Below are 17,937 nucleotides of genomic sequence, written 5' to 3' on the forward strand. Positions count from 1 at the left end.
TCATTGGCTCAATTGTTTTAAAATAAGCATAATATCTTTATGCTAATGTAAATATCTTTACATAGGTTGTTTTTTTTTTTTGTTTGTTTTTTTCAGTATCCCCAACCTTAGTTTTCCAGTAAATCCTTGCAGGTGTTTTCTGTGATAGATGCTGGCAGGTATAAATCTTCTCACCATTCTCTCCATACTTCTTAGGATGGTTTAAGCTTTCCTGTGCTGTGAAAATGAAAGGTAATCTATCTGACATTTTCACCACTTACTTCGCTCCCTGAGGATTGCGCACAGCAGACATTTTGGAATGTGGACAGGTATAGATGCAGGTTCATTATGTCTTCTCTATCGCACGGTGAGCTGCCTGTATAACATGCCAGCAGGCTGAATATGTGACTGGCGCCAGGTTGAGGCTCAATGTTTGGGAGCTGCTGAGAAGACAATAAAGCATAAAAACTATAAAAAATACATCCCCAGCGTTGCCTTATTCCCTCAGCATCTCCTTCCAAAATCACTTGTCATTTCAGAGTGAAATCTACTTGATGGTTACAAGTCACTGAGCTGTCAGCAGACTCCTGTATACTAGACATATCATCCAGTTTTAGACTTCACTGACAAAATCTTGACAATGACCTTTGGGCCAGTGATTGGCTAGAATGTTATTTGGCACTGGCAATTAAAAGGGTCAGGATTTTGGTACAAATATTCTGCAGTCACCTGTTCACATGGAAATCTCTCTACATATTTATTTTAATATTGCTTCACTTGGGCTTAGTTCATATTTATGTTCACAGCCCCCATTGTCCTTTCCGTTGGCATTTCAAGTGCAGCATGCAGCGCTGTTCTTCCAGGACGGGTCCTTCCCACGTTCTTGGCGGGAATCTGGAGGGGAGGGCCTTATTTAAAGGCACTTCTGGTTCTGAGGCCTGTGCTTCTCTGCAGCCTCAGTAGGATCCTCTGGCAGTTTGTCCGCAGCGGTGGGTGACGGGCTCCTTCCAATAGTCCAGTAGGCCCCTCTGGGGTTGTTTTCAGTGCCATGTCTTCTCATGAGGAGACTTCCCAGGTCCCTGGTGTGAAGTGGAAGAGTGTCATCCTCTTGTTTCTTCTTTGCCTAGGGTCCTGGCGTTTGTGCAGTCCGGCCTGGACCGGGGTCTTGGTCTGTCTACCCTGAGGGGCCAGGTCTCGGCGCTTTCCATTCTTTTCCAGAAGGCTATTGCCTTCTTACCTCAGGTAAAGACTTTTCTTCAGGGGCTAGCGCATTGTGTTCCTCCCTACCAGCCTCCTATTGATCCTTGGGATCTCAATCTCGTCTTAGAGGTTCTACAGGCTCCTCCTTTTGAGCCGCTAAGGGAAATCTCTCTTCGCCTGCTTTCTTGGAAAGTGGCACTTTTGGTCGCTATCACTTCTATTCGTAGGGTTTCTGAGCTAGCGGTTTTGTCACGCCAACCCCCCTTCCTGGTTATACATAAGGACAAGATTGTGCTTCGTCTCCCTCCATCCTTTCTTCCCAAAGTGGTGTCCTCTTTCCATCTCAATGAGGACATTGTCCTGCCATCTTTTTGTCCGGAACCAAAGCATCCTTAGGAGCAATCCCTCCACTGCCTGGATGTGGTCCGGGCAGTCAGAGTCTACCTGGCTCTCACAGAGCCATTTCGGTGCTGTGATTCTCTTTTTGTTCTTCCAGAAGGATCCAGGAAGGGCTTACCTGCTTCCAAGGTGTCCATCGCTGGATGGATCCGGTCTGTCATCAGGGAAGCCTATCGGCTTAAAGGTAGGGATCCTCCCTTCCGGGTGACGACTCATTCGACTAGGGCTGTTGGTGCCTCCTGGGCTGTTCGGCATTAGGCCTCCATTTCCCAGGTCTGCAAGGCTGCCACCTGGTCTTCGGTTCACACTTTCGCTCTGTTTTATCAGATTCATTCTGTGTCTTCTGCCGATGCCAGTTTGGGACGAAAAGTTCTTCAGGCAGCAGTGCGCTGATTGTTCGCAAGGTTGTCTGGGTTTTCCCTCCCTCTGGGACTGCTGTTGGACGTCCCATGGTTACTGTGTTCCCCAGTGAAATATTGCAAGAAAAAGGGATTTTTGTGTACTCACCTGTAAAATCCTTTTCTCGTTGTTTCACTGGGGGACACAGGTCCCCCGTATTAAGTTTAATCACAGGGTTGGGGTTTTCTTTTTCCCTTCACGGGTTTAGGTTTTTTGGTGGTTTTTGGTTCCATATATATTGTTCATTTGGGATCTCTCTCCTACTGCTGTGGTACAAAACTGCCTGAGCATTCTACCAGTGAGAGGGTAAAGCCTGCGTAGGCAGAGCCAACCACTTTTTTGTTTCCTAGTGTCCGCCTCCTAATGACCAGGTCTATACCCATGGTTACTGTCCCCAGTGAAACAACGAGAAAAGGATTTTACAGGTGAGTACACAAAAATCCCTTTTTTATGGTGTGTCCAGTGCTCTTCAGATATAAGGCCCAGGAGATTGCAGTGTCTGTTAGTCCATGACTCCAGGTCAAGGACTTCTTCCTAGAACAATACGACAAATTGGCAAGACCACAGCAGATGTATAAAGCCTGCACGTACCCAGCACATCGATGACGACCACCCATGTGTATAACGAATATAAGGCCATCCGAGCCTTGGCAGCAGCAGACCACTGTGGAGAGTGTTGGAGATAAAGACCCCATCTCTGTGGCATATCACAAGATTCTTAGATTTCATTTAGTGAGAGAGGGGCTCACCCTTGACCAGTCCTGAAAGTTTCTGATGGGAGAAAACTCTAAAGTAAACCAAAAGGGTGTTTCTGTCATAGCAAGTACAGTAATTTAAAAAAAAAAAAATTATATTGTGACATTTATGCAGTGCTATTTACAGGGTAGACCCGCCTAGCAGACTTTGCTGTACTGCCGGCTGAAAGAAATGGAAACCCTGCTGAGCACAGGCCAAAGACTTCTTTTGGCATTTACTACCAGAAGAATCCCATTGAATACAATGAGGTGGTTAAAGGAAACGATTGAGGAAGTATGTGCATATGCTGGAAGACCTGTCACCTCCGCGCTGTCCTATTTTCTGAGCAGGGAAGAACCTCAGGCCAAAAATACTCTGGTGAAGAAGGTCACTGACTTGCTTTTTCTTACTGTAAGTCGCTATGGCAGCCTGATGGGCGATTTCCTCAGAGAAAAATGCTCGCTGTGCACTAGATATCTATTTCCCACAGAGGTCAATGACCACATAGACTGGAATTGAAAACCCGATGCTGGCTCTCCGTTACCTAGAAGACAGAGCAGAGACAATAACTTTCTACATACTAAATCCAGATGAAAATATTTTATCTGTACTCATGAAATGAAATTATGTCATATTCTGAGATATATTTGGATATATTTGGCTTTTTTCTGAAATTGCTGTGTGGGCAGGAGCACAGGATCTCCATAGTAGCATAAAGTATATGTTCCATTTCCATATGATTCATAATACAAAGCATGAAGTTACAAATACCTGTGTGTGTGTGTGTATGTGTATATATATATATATATATATATATATATATATATATATATATATACCTGTGTGTGTGAACTCACTTATGCAAAATATAATTTGTTGCTTTATCACCTTGCGGAAACACAGCTTCTTTTGTTGCAGATTTTGCTATTTTTTTTTTTTTTGGGGGGGGGGGGGTGTTTAGCCAAATTTAGGTGTGACCACAAACAGGAATGGTAAATACATAGGATGCTCCTAAACTTCTCCCTTCTGCTCAATCCTCTCCTGACTTTGGCTCAAAAACACCACAACAAAATCTACAACAAAAAAGGTTGTATTTCTGCAACGTGGGGCCTTAGCGTAAGGCTGAAGCCCCACATTGCGGAAACGCAGCTTTTTTTGTTGCAGTTTTTTGAGCCAAAGCCAGGAATGAATTAAGCAGAAAGAATAAGTATAAGAACTTCCTGTATATCTCCCATTCCTTTTGTAGCCACTCCTGACTTTGGCTCAAAAAAACGCAACAAAATTTGTAGCAAAAAAAGCTGCGGAATCGCAGATTTTTTTTGCTGCAGATTTTACTGTGGTTTCTTGAGCCAAACCTTGGAGTGGATTGAGCAGAACGTAGAAGTATCAGAAATTCCTATATATTTCCCATTCCTTTTGCAGTCATTCTTGGCTTTGGTTCAAAAAAGACAGATAAAAAAGCTGTGTTTCCGCAACATGGGGCCTTAGCTTAAAGGCGCTTTTCAGGGAAGATCTAAAAATGGGGTCCTAATAATCATAAAAATGATCACTCTCAGCCGTGCCCCAGTGTTTTGATCTCTACTAGACTTGAAGGAAATGTTTCAAGATACGTCACCCTTTTTTTTTTTTTTTTTTTTTAAATTAAAGAGGACCTTTCACCATATCTGGGCACAGGCAGTGTTATATACTGCCAGAAAGCTGACAGTGCGCTGAATTCAGCGCACTGTCGGCTTTCCCGATCCGTGCCCGGTGTAAAGCGCTATCGGTCCCGGTACCGTAGCGCTTTACAGTCAGAAGGGCGTTTCTGACCATTAGCCAGGAACGTCCTTCTGCCTCGCGGCGCCAATCGCGCTGTGCTGTGTAGCGGGGAGGAACTCCCCCTCCCTCTCCTGATAATGCTAGTCTACGGACAAGCTGTGTGAGCAGAGAGAGGGGGCGTTCCTCCCCGCTCCACAGCACAGAGCGATTGGCGCCGCGAGGCAGAAGGACGTCTCTGGCTAATGGTCAGAAACGCCCTTCTGACCATAGAAGAGCTACGGTACCGGGCCGTAAGCTCTTCACACCGGGCACAGATCGGGAAAGCCGACAGTGCGCTGAATTCAGCGCACTGTCAGCTTTCTGGCAGTATATAACACTGCATGTGCCCAAAAGTGGTGAAAGGTCCCCTTTAAGCTGTGATTTGCCAAGTGGGGCCTTAGTCTCAGTGACTTTGTACAGCGTTAGAAAAACATAGTTGCTGGAGAACTTCCCAGACTAGAATCATCAGGGTTTTGCTCTTTTCCTTCATGATTAAAAACTATTTTGGTTCTATTTGGTTCTTAAAATGTAATTTTAAGGCTTTTTCTCTACTGGCCAGTAACAGGTAGGTCATTATGAGATCCATGTATGTGATCTACCTGTTTTGTTGATGATGATTGTATATTATAGGTGATCCAGGAAGCTGAGATATGGGATGATTTTTAGGGCTGTGATATGTCTGAAACACTGTGGCCGCTGGTGTTTTGGTTTTTATTGAGGTATGGCAGCTGAATATGGCTGAACCACCTGCATGTAGCCATGAATGTGCTCACAATTATACTACATAAGGATTCCCTCATTGGTGAGTGGGATATCCTCATGTGTCTACTGCCCCGGAGGCATGGACCCTTACATAGAAACAATTGACTACACTGTATGGACCACATCAAATAGCAACTCCTATCTCTGCATGCAGAAACCATGTGCATGTGTGTTGTGAAGGAGTAGGACAATGAAGTGAACAAGAATCTCATGTGAATTGTCAGGTTCTGAGTAACATATGGAGCAGCTTTATTATGCCTTGTACACCAGTAAATCGGCTCCGCCATAAATCTCATACACCTCATTTATGAGAGAGTATGTATTTCGTTATGAGGCGCACCCCCACCCCCCCAACACTGGAGCTATGAAGACTGGTGTGAGTAATCTGCCCCAAAGGTATCTTCTTCACCCAAAGACATTTTTGCTTCTTGGACTTTGTGCCTATTTAATGATCTTTTAGGATCCTCTGTCGCAGATTGTCATATTTAATGGAAATAATACTATGACTTGCATTACAATTAATCTACACTGACATCACAGAGGAACCCCTTAGACCACATAATTCAGAGGGGGTCCACTGAATGCTGTTGGTAATAGTCATGTAATGAATCCAGCAAAGCAGTATAGATTCCATTGTAAACTGAAGCCATGATTCTAATCTGAATAGAGCCTTATCATTATTGCTGTCTATATAAGCTATCTCTGCATGTCTGTAGTCTTATAAATGGTGAATCCCATCAACACTTGTATTTCCCTCAGAACAAAGAGCACATTGTATACTGACATTTAATTGAATCTGATGTTTCCTACACTGTATACAGCACCTAATGGATGACAGTCTGTAGGGTGTCTGCTGGTATCTCGGAGACCCTCTCTTACATTGGCCATGTGTTCAGGATTTTAGTTTTGTGAATGGGCATCTGTGTTGATACATACAGAGGTTGGTTGGACCCTTTGTACTCCTCCCAAATTCAGCTGAATGTGTACTGTACATGGTATAACCTGTGAACCCTCCATCTATAACTATGACGGGTGTTCCTGGTCCATTCCTACAGTGTTTCTGCCTATTGATTCTTAAAGAGAACCTACATGAAATGAAATATTTAATTTAGTATTATGTCATTTCTATTATAGAGGTTGTTGAGAATTAGGAAAACCTTCTTCCAGAAATAACATCATTCCTGTGCATGGGTTGTGTCTGGAATTGCAGCTCAGCTCTATTGACATACATGGATCTCAGCTACAGAAGTTGTGGCTAGGCGGGGCATGATTTTTGGAAATAAAGCAGCATGTTTTTCTAATCCAGGCAGACCCCTTCCTGACCTCAGCCTCACATGTACGTATCTGCTGGGATGGAGTTCCCGAATTCCTCTGCACTTGCTTCTTAATAAAGTAGTTGTATTTCGCCCTCTGCGTACTGGAACGTCTATGACAACTAAAGCCGCATAATTTGAGCTTTAACTTATACCAGTTTCTGGCATATATATTTGTAAAACTTGTTAGTCTGTTGGAGGCCACACCCCTTTAGCCAAGCCCTACCCACATTCTAGTAATGTTGCCAGCAGAATGAAACAATAAAAAGTCAATTTATTTATTTTTTACTTCTAAAAACAACTTATAAATTCCTGCTACCGTCATTATAGAAACTATCATACGTGTCCACAGGTTATGTAGTGTTGCAGCTGCAGTACCAGACACCACCTGTGCCCAAGAGAGGTGCTAGAACAAAGCAACCCTTTTAGGGGGCGTTCACACCAGTGTCTGCAGTCCGCCCAGGGGTTTCCATCCTAATCCCTGGAGAAACTGGATAGGGGACAGCTTACTGGAGGTCAGTTTTAAAACCCATTCATTAGAATATTTTTTTTTGTTTTTTAAGTTTAATTTTTATTAAACTTTCAAAAATAAATTATACATACAGACAAAAAACATAACATAAACAATAAAACAGTAATAAAACAAACAAACAGAGAACACTTAAACGTAAAGGGAACAAAAGGGAGAAGAAGAGGAAAGAAGGGACATGGGTTAAGAGTCAGAGACCATGAACAATACAATATATATCCCACGGACATTTGGGTTTTTAAAGCAAACTGTCAGTGTCCGTATGCAGCCTCTCTGCGGTGAGACCGTTTTTTTGTTTTGTTTTTTTGGATGGACACAAAGTTGGACATGCAGGACTTTGTGTCCGTCCAAAAAAAAAGCGGAGAGGCCGCATACGGACACCAGCTGTTTGCTTTAAAAACCCCTTCAAATGAATGGGTTTTAAAACTGACCACCGGCAAGCCGTCCCCTGTCCAGTTTCTCTGGGAAATAGGACAGAAACCCCTGGGCAGACATAGGCGCATGAATGCTGCATTAGTGATACCACTTTTTTTATTATTTTATGGTTTTTTTTGTTTGTTTGGTCTTTTTTGCCAATAGCTTCATCTACTTGAGGTATTTGAGGCCCTATTTCCGTATGAGAGCAGAGCTGTGATGTCCAAACAATAATCCCTTTGATTAATTCAGCTACAAATCTGAGGATTAAACTTTGATCAGACAAGTTTGCAAACTAAAATGGACTTGTCCAATCTTTTATGAGCTTTTTTTTTTTTTTACCAAACTGTACAGAACACTATAGTGTTATGAAAATAAATACTGTCCCCTACTTTTCATTTTAGGTATATATTTAGAATATGGATTTCTGTACAGTCTTTTACCTTATTGGGGACATGGAAATGTACTCTAGTGTAGATGTATCCACAAAATGGTAGCACCCATGATATGCATTAGATCACTGCTGAGCAAGGTGGGAACAGTCGCCCTAGTTTGCCAACAGTTCAATGGGTGACAGTTGGCCCACTTTCTGGATGTGTACATAAGAGAATTGTGTCCACCTACACTTACCCTGTTTTTAAAGGGATTGTCCCATAACAAGGATCCTATCTATACTGCTAGTTTATGTGGATATAAGACTTTTTCTAAATATATTGCTTTATCAAAACTGCTTTGTTTGGCCGCTATCTTAATTTATTCACTTCATTGTTTACATGCGTTTCTATGACAACATGCGTAGCTGCCTGCTCTCAGGGGGGGAGGGAGGGGCTGAGTGCTGGGAGCAGCTCTGAGCTGTGTATGTCTCTGCCATAGACAAGCAATGGAGCTCCTCAGATAGGGGAGTGTGGAGGTGAGAGCTGATTTCTGAGCTCTTATCTCCTGCTCTTCCACTTATCAGTCGGTTTAATTTAATTTGGCTGATAAGGGCTGAGATAGGGAATCCGGTACCTCTGTATGTATTACAAACTGACTCAACCAATCCCTCATTACTGACTGCAAACATAGCAGATAGCAGAGCTAATGAAACCCCGTCCACCAATGTGCCGAGAAAACCAGGAAGTGAAGAGAGCACACAGCCTGCAGGTTGGTGAACAAGCGTGATGGGAATACCCCTTTAATAATTATTTTAAAGGGATCCTATCATTAAAATTCAATTTTTTTTCTGCCTACCACAGAGGAATAGCCTTAAGAAAAGCTATTTTTCTCCTACCCTTTAGATGTCTTATCCGCGCCGCCGTTTGGTATATAATTCCGGTTTTCGTCAGTATGCAAATGAGTTCTCTCGCAGCACTGGGGCAGTCCTCCGTGTTCAAACAGCACTGGGGGAGTCCCCAATGCTGCGAGAGAACTTTCCAGCGCCGCCTCTATCTTCTTCAGGAATGGGTATTCTTCGCGTCTTCTTCCGGCAGCGGCTTCAAACTTCTAGGCCTCGGGCCTGAAGAAGATGGAGGCAGCGCTGGAGAGTTCTCTCGCAGCATTGGGGGCGCCCTAGGGCTGCGAGAGAACTCATTTGCATACCAACGAATACCGGCTTATATACCGAACGGAGTCGCGGAGAAGCCATCTAAGGGTAGGAGAAGAATAGCCTTTCTTAAGGTTATTCCTACGTGGAAGGCAGAAAAAATTTAGTTTTAATGATAGGATCCCTTTAATCTTTTACAGTGGTGTGCTTCTAGGGACAAGTGGCGTCTGCTAGACAATGGCTGATGCTTATCTTGGAAAGGGGTTTGTTCTGCACCACCTGACTTTAATGCAAATATTACATTTATTCATGGTATACAATAAGCTTGAAATTATCAAAAATGAAGGCAGGCCCGATTTATAGTTACCTCTTCTCCTTTTTTTTATTATGCACTAGATGTCTATGGAAGGAGAATAGTTATTAGATGGCTCCATATTTATGAAGACTGAAGCAATGCCTAGAATTACAATGCTCTCTAAGCTCTGCGTTTTAGATCTGCTCGGCTGCTGAATTATTCTTTTCGGGGTTTGTTTTGTATAGGATTCTAATTATCTTCTAGTAATAGATGTCTGAGCTACAGATTTATGGAGCCGCTGCCTGAGAAAAGTAATCAAACCACGCTCATATAGCCATATCTACAGGGCGAGTTGTGACAAAGCAGGGGTGTTCATTTAGTCATGAAATTATTTAAAGGGAAAGTCCAGTTATATGGTATACGTATTTTAAAGGGGTGTCAAAAGATTGCAACATGGGGTAGGTGATGAGTATTAAAATGGTGGGAGTCTGACTGCCGGGACCTCAAGAGTCACAAAAGTGAGAATCTGATGTCCCCATGTCCTCCATATCTTTCAGGGGTTTCCAAAAGTAGCCAAGTAAAGCATTTTCAACCTTCCCATAGAGTTTGAATACACCACTGTTACATTCAAATATGATCCCCATTCTTGTGATCAGTGCAGGTGTCAGCAGTCAAGATTACCATCAATTAGGCACTTCAGTTGAAATCTTACAACCCATCTAGTTGTATATTTGTGCGCCTTGTTTGCTTTTACAGCTTTGCTGTTCCAGGTTCAGTCTACTGTACCCCAAGCAGTATCAGATTCCCCTTTTAGCTTCTTTCTTTTTCTCTTACAGGTGGCAGAGTCTGCTCCTTTTCTCCCTGCATTGAGCAAGTGCAGAGGACGTGTTTAGCCTTGGAAGAGCACGGCTTTATGGAGATCAACACGCTGGAAATTCTCCTCCGGATATATGATGTACGGACTGTCAGTTTGCAAATCCCGGATTTTGGAAAAGCAGAAGAAGAAAAAGGAAGCCCTGAGACCAGCGATGCATCCAAGCAAATATCTGCGACCCAGCAGGGCAGTGCATTGTTTAAAAGTGGTGTTTCTCCCAGGGAAACTGTGGGTCACACCGGGTACCTAACCTTTGCCACCAAGAGTTTATTTTAAGCATTCCTTTAGAAAAAAATAGTGCATAGTGTACACATGTCATCAGAAGGCTCCATATATAGACAGACCAATGGAAGAATGCAGCAGTGTAAACAGCACATTGGAATGGCAGAGACTGCTGTAGAATTATGGGCACTATGTTCCTCTCTGCCCAAAGCACTCGTCACATAGTGTATTTTTTTTTTTTTCAGTTTATTAATAATAAACTTTTTTTTTTTTTTATCAACCTGTCAGACTTTGATTGTAATTGTGGGATAAACCTATAGAGATTATTATTATCCCTCTGGCAGAAGCAGAGGTTACCATATTAAAGCTACTATGTATGTACTGCAGAAGGTTGCATTATGCTGCACTGCAGAAGGTGGCAGTTTGTTTTCCCATGCATCCCTAGCATATAACATGCTATTGCAGAATGTAATACAGACAGAAGGATACAGTATGATATAGACACTCCATGCTGTGCTCAAAATTTCAGTGAATTTGGATATTTGACTGTAAATTTGTTCAAGGGATTATGGATGTCCTGTAAAATGCGGCATTGAGTATGAATAATCTGACATAAACCTGACCTGGACAAATTTTCCAAGAACCAGCGATGTGCAGGTCGTGTCTTGAGGTTTTTCCACCCAGTCAAGCTTGAATTCCCCTTGGCAGCAACATTGGTGCCACCCACTTTAACTGTAGCAATGAAAATGGTGTTTCCCAACTATTCTCTTAAGGTTGCTCTCCCTATTCCCCTCCCTATTAGTCACAGCTGGTCTACTCTCCACTGGACCTTCACAGTAGTCATAGCCGTTCACCTCCCAACCCAACATTCCTCAGAGCAACGTGGCTGACCATACATAAAAACTGAGAGTTTGTGTACTGCAGCATAGTGATGATATGCTGTTGTTCTGACCTCCACTGTATACCTAAAACAGCCCTGTACTCTGTATAACTACTAAATAGTTGTCTTTAACACAGATTCCCAGTTGTAGCTGCAGGCAGATCACTTTGTGTCTCTCCTTCCTTATTTAGTGACTGAAGCCAAGCTTTGCACAATGGCCTCATAAGGCATCTTTCTAGGATGGCGTTTCTCCATATTAGTATATACCGGCAGAACAGTGCTGCTGGCAGTTGTTAAACTCTGTGATCTTAGAAACACACAGATTTTCTCCAGCCTAGAAATACAACACAATCAATGCATTAAGGCGACAACTTCCGGCAGTACTCTTCTGTAAAAGGACTGAGCGAGCGAATTAATATATAGAAATTAATATTTATTACCGGCATATCCTGTAAATCTGGGGACATAGGCCTGTTCATCATCCACAGTCTTGACCTGTAGTACAGGGTGTGTATACGTGTATGTGTGTGTGTGTGTGTGTATATATATATATAATATATATATAGCATTATTGGGTATATAAACCAGCTCTTACCCTAAGTAGAAAATAAATATGGCAGATGGGGCACTATTGTTGGAAGTGAGCAGATAGAAAGTGCCTGTTTCAGAGAAAAAAAAGTGTGTGCCTCTGTATAATATTGAAAACAGATCTGATTCCTATTGAAATTCTCAGCCGTGGTCAGCAAAATTGCAAGTGTATGTTAGGATTCCAAATTTGGCTGATCATTTGCTGCTTTTGCACAAACTCTGTTTATTAAAGAGGACCTTTCACCACTTTTGGGCACATGCAGTGTTATATACTGCCAGAAAGCTGACAGTGCGCTGATTTCAGCGCACTGTCGGCTTTCCCGATCCGTGCGCGGTGTAAAGAGCTTACGGTGCCGGTACCGTAGTGCTCTATGGTCAGAAGGGCGTTTCTGACCATTAGCCAGAGACGTCCTTCTGCCTCGCGGCGCCAATCGCGCTGTGCTGTGGAGCGGGGAGGAACGCCCCCTCCCTTTGCTCACACAGCTCGTCCATAGACGAGCATTATCAGGAGAGGGAGGGGGCGTTCCTCCCCGCTCCACAGCACAGCGCGATAGGCGCCGCGAGGCAGAAGGACGTCTCTGGCTAATGGTCAGAAACGCCCTTCTGACCATAGAGCACTACGGTACCGGCACCGTAAGCTCTTTACACCGGGCACGGATCGGGAAAGTGTGCTGAAATCAGCGCACTGTCGGCTTTCTGGCAGTATATAACACTGCATGTGCCCAAAAGTGGTGAAAGGTCCTCTTTAAGGCTGATGCTTTGTATTCCAGTAATAATAAAGAGTCTACATGCTCCAGCCTTGTCATAAATCGCACCCATGCGCCACTATGGAAATATATGCCAGTCAGGAGCTGGTGTAAATTTCCGGTATAATTCACTGCAGCAAAACAGGAGTGAGTTATAATAAATATGCCGGGCTGAGGTGTCTCGCTCTGCTCTGCTCCTGTTCGTGGAAAGTGATGAGCGAGGCGCAGAACAGGGAGTGTGTCACATCTTTGGCACAATACATATTCACATTGCATGTTTTTAGTTTTTTTTTTAACTGGCCATTGGCGGTTTAGTTGGATATCCTGATGTTGGAGTCATTCATACAAATGATCCCACTGTTGATTGATCGGCACCATCACAGCAGAATTTTATTTCACGTTCAGCTGTATGCCTCTGTAACACAGACCGAGTAAGTGCATGAAGCCACACTTTTTTCCCTATTGGTTTCAATGTGATACGCGCGTATCACATTGAAACCAATAGGGAAAAAAGTAGCCCATTCATTTCAATGGGGAGCGCTCGTATGCCGGCTCCCATTGAAATGAATGGGATCTGCTTTGTACACGCTGATTCTGAACGTGTTTTACGTTCAGAATCAGCTCAATGTATACTTAGTATGAATGCACCCTTACATTTCACTTTCTCTTGGCCCCGCTGTCATTCCCATGATGGCATTACATGTGCAGCTAGAGATGGTACAATCTCTGCCTTCTGGTGAACAGTGAGCTTCTCTTTGCTCTTCATATTCTTGTAAATAATATGAGACAGTCAGGGGGTTGCATTGGGATTGCCGTCCATATAACTGTATGACAGGAGCTGTCACATAATAAGCAGTGACTGGTCATAAAAGCATGCGTTCCCCTGTGCAGAGCTTATGTCCTACAGTCTATCCCCTTTGGATTCACCAGAAAGGTCTGCTGTTAGCAACCCCCATGCCATGTTATTCTCAGCAGGAGCATAGCTATAAGGGGCACAGCAGTAGCTACCAGACCTGGAAATTGAGGGTGCCCCAAAGGTAAAATATACCATTATTTTAAATGGCACATAGTAGTTAGGGGCCTCATTACAGCTTCAAGTTACACCCTCTTATTCTCAGAGTCACCATAAGATCACATGATTTTAAGAAAGAACTTAAGTGGTTTATATGTATGTATGTGTATATACATACATATATACAGTGCCTACAAGTAGTATTCAACCCCCTGCAGATTTAGCAGGTTTACACATTCTGAATTAACTTGGCATTGTGACATTTGGACTGTAGATCAGCCTGGAAGTGTGAAATGCACTGCAGCAAAAAAGAATGTTATTTCTTTGTTTAATTTTTTTTTAAATTGTGAAAAGTTTATTCAGAGGGTCATTTATTATTCAACCCCTCAAACCACCAGAATTCTGTTTGGTTCCCCTAAAGTATTAAGAAGTAGTTCAGGCACAAAGAACTTCACATGTTTGGATTAATTATCTCTTTTTCCAGTCTTTTCTGACTATTTAAGACCCTCCCCAAACTTGTGAACCGCACTCATACATGGTCAACATGGGAAAGACAAAGGAGCATTCCAAGGCCATCAGAGACAAGATCGTGGAGGGTCACAAGGCTGGCAAGGGGTACAAAACCCTTTCCAAGGAGTTGGGCCTACCTGTCTCCACTGTTGGGAGCATCATCCGGAAGTGGCAGGCTTATGGAACTACTATTAGCCTTCCACGGCCTGGACAGCCTTTGAAAGTTTCCTCCCGTGCCGAGGCCAGGCTTGTCCGAAGAGTCAAGGCTAACCCAAGGACAACAAGGAAGGAGCTCCGGGAAGATCTCATGGCAGTGGGGACATTGGTTTCAGTCAATACCATAAGTAACGCACTCCACCGCAATGGTCTCCGTTCCAGACGAGCCCGTAAGGTACCTTTACTTTCAAAGCATCATGTCAAGGCTCGTCTACAGTTTGCTCATGATCACTTGGAGGACTCTGAGACAGACTGGTTCAAGGTTCTCTGGTCTGATGAGACCAAGATCGAGATCTTTGGTGCCAACCACACACGTGACGTTTGGAGACTGGATGGCACTGCATACGACCCCAAGAATACCATCCCTACAGTCAAGCATGGTGGTGGCAGGATCATGCTGTGGGGCTGCTTCTCAGCCAAGGGGCCTGGCCATCTGGTCCGCATCCATGGGAAGATGGATAGCACGACCTACCTGGAGATTTTGGCCAAGAACCTCCGCTCCTCCATCAAGGATCTTAAGATGGGTCATCATTTCATCTTCCAACAAGACAACGACCCAAAGCACACAGCCAATAAAAACCAAGGCCTGGTTCAAGAGGGAAAAAAATCAAGGTGTTGCAGTGGCCTAGTCAGTCTCCTGACCTTAACCCAATTGAAAACTTGTGGAAGGAGCTCAAGATTAAAATCCACATGAGACACCCAAAGAACCTAGATAACTTGGAGAAGATCTGCATGGAGGAGTGGGCCAAGATAACTCCAGAGACCTGTGCCGGCCTGATCAGGTCTTATAAAAGACGATTATTAGCTGTAATTGCAAACAAGGGTTATTCCACAAAATATTAAACCTAGGGGTTGAATAATAATTGACCCACACTTTTATGTTTAAAATTTATTAAAATTTAACTGAGCAACATAACTTTTTGGTTTGTAAGATTTATGCATCTGTTAATAAATCCTGCTCTTGTTTGAAGTTTGAAGGCTCTAACTTATTTGCATCTTATCAAACCTGCTAAATCTGCAGGGGGTTGAATACTACTTGTAGGCACTGTGTGTGTGTATATATATATATATATATATATATATATATATATATATATATATATATATATATATATACTGAGGACACATACACAATGAAAGAGAAACAAAATGACTGTTGCTTTGTTCTAAAGAAAGTCATCGCTAAGTTACCTATAAACTGGACCTGTAAATGGATTATAAATCCGCATTATGGTGCCTATTTCCACAAAAATATCCTTACTTGCTGGAAAATGTCTTCTATAATAAAATTATATATATGGAAGACACTGTAACCCATAGCAACCAGGTTCTAATATTATATTAACTTAGATCTGATTGGCTAATATGAGCCATATATATGACTTGTCCTCTGACCACAGTGACCTGACGTTTACATGTTACAGCCGCTTCTTGCATGTCCATCTTGTCACATTCACCCCTAGGTCTAACTGGATTATTTTTTCCTACAATGTACATAGGGACATGAATAGAATTGTACACAATGATTTTGCAGAATCTTTGATGGTGAATCAAAGGGCCTGGGAAATTAGCATTACTTTTATTACTGCACGCCAAATTACAAGTGATCGCTATTCCGGCTACTTTTCAGGAATTAAAATGAGGCAGTGACCGGAGTTATATAATGGAAGATGAATGCAGAAAACACAGAGAGGAAGGAGATCTGGTTGTAAAAAAGCTGGTTATGCAATGGAGAGAAGAAGCTTCACCTGACCAGGCACTGTTATATAAACCCGGATTATTATGCACTGCGGTCATCTGCAAGTTGACCTCCCCTCCTAGGCGAGGGAGGGGGATCACAGCACTCTTTTCATTTCAGCACTGCATATAAATCAGGGCTTGGTGTAGATTCTGCATTACAAAGGAGTTTCTACAGAAAGAGTTTGCTTGCAAGGAAAGAACAGCATGTATCTTCCTGAAATACAGTTCTACATAGTTGTATACAGAAGAATATGCCACAATAAATCCTATGCTTAGTCGTACATTAAAATATTGCAACAACAGATTTACTTAATGTATTTTCATAGGGTGCGGATAGGCTTGTAAAAAAAATGTTTTGGGGTTTTTTTTAAATGTAGATTGTGAGTCCCACAATAGGGTTTTCTGGTCTTTTGCTGTGTTTTTTTATATTCATAACCATAAGGTAGGTTATCAACATTATTTTATCCTTATCACTAAGGTAGGTTATCAACATTAGATCAGTGGAGGGCCTTAAACAGTGTACGGAGTTTGTATGTTTTCCCCATGTAAGCATGGGTTTCCTCCCATGACATACTGATAGGGAATGTAGATTGTGAGTCCTATATGGGATAGTGACTGACAATGTCTGAAAAAGCGCTGCAGAATATGATGGCGCTATACAAGCAAGATAATAATAATAATAATAATAATAATAATAATAATAATGGAGATAGAAGTAGAAGGCTGTTCACATTGTACATTGCCAGAATACTGCAGCTCAACTCCAATTCACTTCATGTTAAAGGGAATCTGTCATCACAACCCAGTGTATTAACCCTTAGGTTAAGGTCACTTCAATCAAACGGCGCTTTCTCGAGAATCGGTGCCTCCATTGCTGTTTTTGTTAATAAGTAAGTGATCTCTTGTAGCAATGAGGGAGTTGTCACTTATGGCTTTGGAGCAACTCCGAGCAATTTCAAAGAGCTCATTTGCATAATGACAAAAAAAAGCGATATCTTGGAAGGAAGGCAGTAATTTACAAGGGGATAACACTGGTTCGGGTGACCCTAACCTATCTCTCTGGGTTGATATGCTGGGCTGTGGTGACAGACTCAATTCAATTCATGCTCTTCCCAGTTGTTACACTCCCTTGTTGAACAAGGTGCAGAAATTGTCTAAAACAAATAATAAATGTGGTACACAGCAGATATGCCAGTGTTATGATATTAAACCAGAATTCTGGCACAGAATTCGGCTCAGTGATACCCCCATTGAGGCTCCATGTGCCATTGTTGGACTGCAGCACAGGTAGGTTGGGGATGAGCGCCTGAATAGCCACTGACTCCCCCACTCCACAACTCTCCCTGCACTTTGAGTGATAGAAATGCTTTACAAACATCATTTGGCATTTCCATCTGAAAAAAATTATCAAAGAATACAATACAATAAGGAACTTGGACCTTATTTGCAACTGTACAACATCATGGGTATACAGTATATAGTAGTAATAGTCATGTACATACATTCCTAATGTCAGAAAGGCAAGACCTGTCTCCCATTTGGCTGCACACAGGCTGACAGCTGTCAAGATCTGATAGGTTTGGCCTCATTCTTTGCATGCTAGAATGTGGATGAAATATTCATTGGTTCCATAGTTTCTAGAATATAATGCTAGAATCTATTCGCCTATTATTCCCTGGAATGATACGGAAGAGGATTCTTATCTTGGAAACTCAATACACCCAATGCTTCACAAGCCAGGGATTCATTGTCTTGGATTTTTACTACTCTTGCAACTTTTATTCTAGTGAAAAGCCATAATAATA

The 17,937-nt window shown here is 42.6% G+C and overlaps 1 protein-coding gene across 1 annotated transcript in view; it reads left to right on the forward strand.

Annotated features, from left to right (window-relative positions):
• Window positions 1-10,656, forward strand: part of TRMT61A (tRNA methyltransferase 61A) — a 33,290-nt gene extending 22,634 nt beyond the window's left edge. Inside the window, exon 4 of the mRNA XM_075282686.1 lies at window positions 10,181-10,656. Within this exon, the coding sequence (XP_075138787.1) occupies window positions 10,181-10,494 (314 nt within the window). The 3' untranslated portion in view covers window positions 10,495-10,656. The remainder of the gene's footprint in view (window positions 1-10,180) is intronic.
• Window positions 10,657-17,937: the final 7,281 nt, after the last annotated feature.

This window comes from Leptodactylus fuscus, chromosome 7, assembly GCF_031893055.1.
Source record: "Leptodactylus fuscus isolate aLepFus1 chromosome 7, aLepFus1.hap2, whole genome shotgun sequence".
In the NCBI taxonomy this organism is placed as follows: Eukaryota; Metazoa; Chordata; class Amphibia; order Anura; family Leptodactylidae; genus Leptodactylus; species Leptodactylus fuscus.